Source organism: Mus caroli, chromosome 2 (assembly GCF_900094665.2).
Source record: "Mus caroli chromosome 2, CAROLI_EIJ_v1.1, whole genome shotgun sequence".
In the NCBI taxonomy this organism is placed as follows: Eukaryota; Metazoa; Chordata; class Mammalia; order Rodentia; family Muridae; genus Mus; species Mus caroli.
This window is the reverse complement of record NC_034571.1, coordinates 57,396,135-57,399,934: the sequence shown is the minus strand read 5'-3', so window position 1 is coordinate 57,399,934 and position 3,800 is coordinate 57,396,135. Positions and strand designations below refer to the sequence as shown.

At 38.1% G+C, this 3,800-nt stretch overlaps 1 protein-coding gene across 1 annotated transcript in view; it reads left to right on the top strand.

Annotated features, from left to right (window-relative positions):
* The first annotated feature begins 210 nt into the window (after positions 1-210).
* Positions 211-3,800, top strand: part of Fap (fibroblast activation protein alpha) — a 73,664-nt gene continuing 70,074 nt past the window's right edge. The window contains 1 exon segment of the mRNA XM_029484882.1: positions 211-301. Coding sequence (XP_029340742.1) covers positions 211-301 — 91 coding nt within the window.

Sequence of the window (3,800 nt, the reverse complement as noted above, 5' to 3'; positions counted from 1 at the left end):
CTTCCCGGTGTGTGTTAGGATTAGAAAATGGCTCTAAATATACTGTAGAAACATTTGTCTTAGCAGAACTGGAAAGGCTCCAGCAATTACCGCCAGATCAGTGGAACACAATCAAAAGCTCTGTGGGGAAGGAGAAGTAGGATCTAGGGTTAGACAAAATCTTGCCAATTTTCAGGAGGAACTAAGCCCAAACCGAATTTTCTTTCTTCTATGTAGACATGGCTGAAAACTGTCTTTGGAGTTACCACCCTGGCTGCGCTTGCTTTAGTGGTGATATGCATTGTCTTACGTCCCTCAAGAGGTAAGAAATTTTCTGATTCACTCCATCTGCCTAGCGTAGCCTGGAAAATGTACCAATGTGTGAACTCAAATGGGTGAACATTTCCTAAGTGCCTATTTTCCAAAGTAAGCCTGTTATTTCTAAGAAGACGTATGAGTTCACAGTTATGTTGTGTGTAAGACCAGAAATACTGGAGATTTAAGGGTAGGAAGAGCTTTACAGTGCTTTTTCAGCAATAGAAAAACCTGAGAGCTATTCTGTACCCCTCCCACCACCCCCCAAAATACACGCAGAAGACAAGCTTTGATAGGCCTCTCAAGACTATATTTTTAACTAGCATTGTTTTCTATTACTAGATTTGCCTGGTAGCAAGAAAAAATAATGAGTAAGAATAGAAACGTTAAAAAAAGAACCTATGGAGGCTTTGAAATCACTAAATAGTGCTTCCAAAAAATTTAAGGAAGATGTTCAGAATAGAAATCTCAGGAATAGCCATATAGGAAAAAAGTTAAACTCTTGTTCTATATATAGTAGCAACTAGCTATTCAATTAAGAGGCTTGTTACAGTTACACAAACATTATCAAGGTAAATTGGTTGGTTTTTTTTTGTTTGTTCGTTTGTTTTAGGTTTTTTGTTTTGTTTTTGTTTTTTTCTTTTTTTGTACAGAAAGGCTTAGGCTGGCAACAATGTCACTTGACTGAGACCTAGAAGATGTTATGCACTGATTTTGAAACTAGTTTTAATTTTAATATTATCAATTGGTAATAAACTATGTCCCTATCATTCCAAACCTTCTTATGAATAGCAATGTGAGCTTTTAAAGCAGAGATGTCATGTAACAGTGACAGAGACTGGACTATAGGATCTGGGAAGAACAAATGCTCAAAGTTGATCAGAACCAGGGAACATCTGTGGGTAAAGTGAACTGACTCTGCATAAGGGTTAGTGGTCCAGCCTGAGCCAGCGAACACGTCAGTCCTGAATTCTCTGTTGCTTTTTAAAATTGAAACATGTACAACGTACAAAAGCTTGAAGAGTTCAAAAATGTCCACGTCCTTTCACAGAATTGCAATGTGCAGAATAACCTGATGAAGGCAGTCTCCTTGGAGCTGCACTTTTAATTTTTAGCTTGCATCTTTATGTCCTAAAGCACAAGATTTCCCCTGGGCCATCAAGGTGTATCCTCCTATTGTCATTTTATTTAGCTAGACTCTCACCTCAATTCTTAGAGGACACACTCCCTCCAACCAGGAGCTTCTGAGTGCCTGGCCAGGTCTCTGACCCCTTTAATCCAGTCTAGTAGAAACCAGCCTCTGGCTTTTGCAGATACTCACCAGAGCTTGAGATGGATATTCTGCTCCCTCAAAAATTAACAGTTTTTGGAAGCAAAAGTACATGAATTTTGTTGAGACAGCCTTTTCTGTCCACAAGTGTTGCCCTTTGGACTTTGAAGAATATTCCCAATGAGAAGCATATTTATCCATTGCAAATAGCATATAAGGATAGATATTTGGGTCTATACTTACATTTATAGATATAGACATTTGTGTAATTACATATAATCCCAATCTTTATCTTCTTTCCAAGTTTTTTATGAATAGCATACTCAAAAATATGTTATAAACTATATATAACATAAAAGTCCTGTGTTTTTTTTATAACATAGATTTCTATTTTCAATGGAAAAGATAATTCTCTAAGTAATTTCCTGTTATTGTGAAATAATCAAATTAACCTCAAGATGAATTTTTTTGCATTCATTTACTTCTACTGCAGAAGTAAACAATGCTTAGGCCTGCTATCTGCACTGTAAAGTCACTGCCTCTTCATTGTTGCGGACACCTCAGCATGTCACCTGAGCAGCATTGTCTTCTTGTGTCCATACCTTCACCATGTCCAGGCTGGGGACCAGGCCCAACCTTACTCACATTTCTTCCATGGGAAGGAATGAACTAAAAAGTATGAAAAAGTGAAGACTTCCCATGGGAAGTCAAGGAAAAGTAGTAACGGAACAGAAAGGAGAAGAAAAAGCTAGGTAGGCCCCCTATACCACGTCATCAGAAATGTCACCACCGTACATTTGTCTCCTGTGCCCTTGGGTTGCTAGTCCAGGAGCTACTTGGCAAGGTAACAGAAGTCAAGAAATATCCATCTATTCCATTATTTATCAACTCAATGCACTGGGTCCCCCAAAATACCTCCTATCACTTGCTGTTGCTGAAGTTACAAAGCTTAGTAGTCTCAATTTCCCTCAGACAGGCAAACAAGGAATCATTTGTCACTCTACACACCCTAAAACACATGGCCCCAGCCATCATTATGGAGAAAGGTCTCTGTCGCTCACGTATAAGTGAAATGAATAGAGTTGGGGCAGAGGGGTCTTTTTGTTCTCAGGTGGAAGTCCACAAAGAATCAGCCTTCACTTTAAAGAAGTTGTGGGGGAGAGAAGAGACGCAGACAGTGGGAATGAGTGGAAGTGGAGTAGTGAATGAGAATTCCTGTTTAGCTCACTTACATATTAAAAATAAATGTGTTGCAGCTCTTTCTGGAAATCCTAAGGTATTTCATTTTCATTTTAATTTTAATCTAAACTGAAGACAAACATGCCTTTCTGCCCTGCAGGCCATGTGGTCCTTGGCTTCTGCCCCTTCACCTGACTGACTCCCTTTATTTTCCTGCCTCCATTTATTCTCTCTTGAGGATTTTTTTCCTTGCACCCTTACTCCAGGATGAAGATGGAACCAGGTAAAAAGTCAGCACAATATCCCTCGGCTTCCCTTTGTCTATCCTGATGCCAATCATACACACTTTCTTGCTTCAAGAGATTTACAAAGATGATAAAAATGAAAACCAGAACTAGAAAGTTTCAGAGGTCTTAGAATTAAAAAAAAAATCTCTATAGCCTTCTTTGAGTCATGATTTACATTTTATGAATATCACCCTTTCTTCCTCCATTTGTTTGTTTGTCTGTTTGTTTGTTTGTTTGTTTTTATGGTACATTACCCTAAGGAGTGATATATAAGCACTCAATACATGTTAGCTATAATTTTTCACATTTATTTATTTCATATGTGTGCCTCTGTGTATGTATGTAGGCATGTTTGTATGGATGTCAGAGGGCAATCTTTAGGGGTTGATTCTTTCCTTCTACCATAGGAGTTCCTGAGACCAAACTCAGGTAGTCAAGCCTACTGGCTGTAACCTTTACTTGCTAAACCATCTCAATTTCCCAACTATGATTTTTTAATTTCAAAATTTATCACACAAAAGGAATTGTGCCTACAACTCTCTCTTTTTTCTTTTACCTCCTAATATGGGGATATATATGTGATAAAATATGCTTCTTAGACTTTTCTGTTTGGTATATTAATTTTTTAAACATTTTCTCCTCAATTCTGGTTGTAGTAACCATTACTCTTGAGTGTTACCATGCTTCTATACTCAGTCTGCTTGGACCTAAAGCAATAAATAGTTTAGAAACTTGTGTGTGTGTGTGTGTGTGTGTGTGTGTGTGTGTGT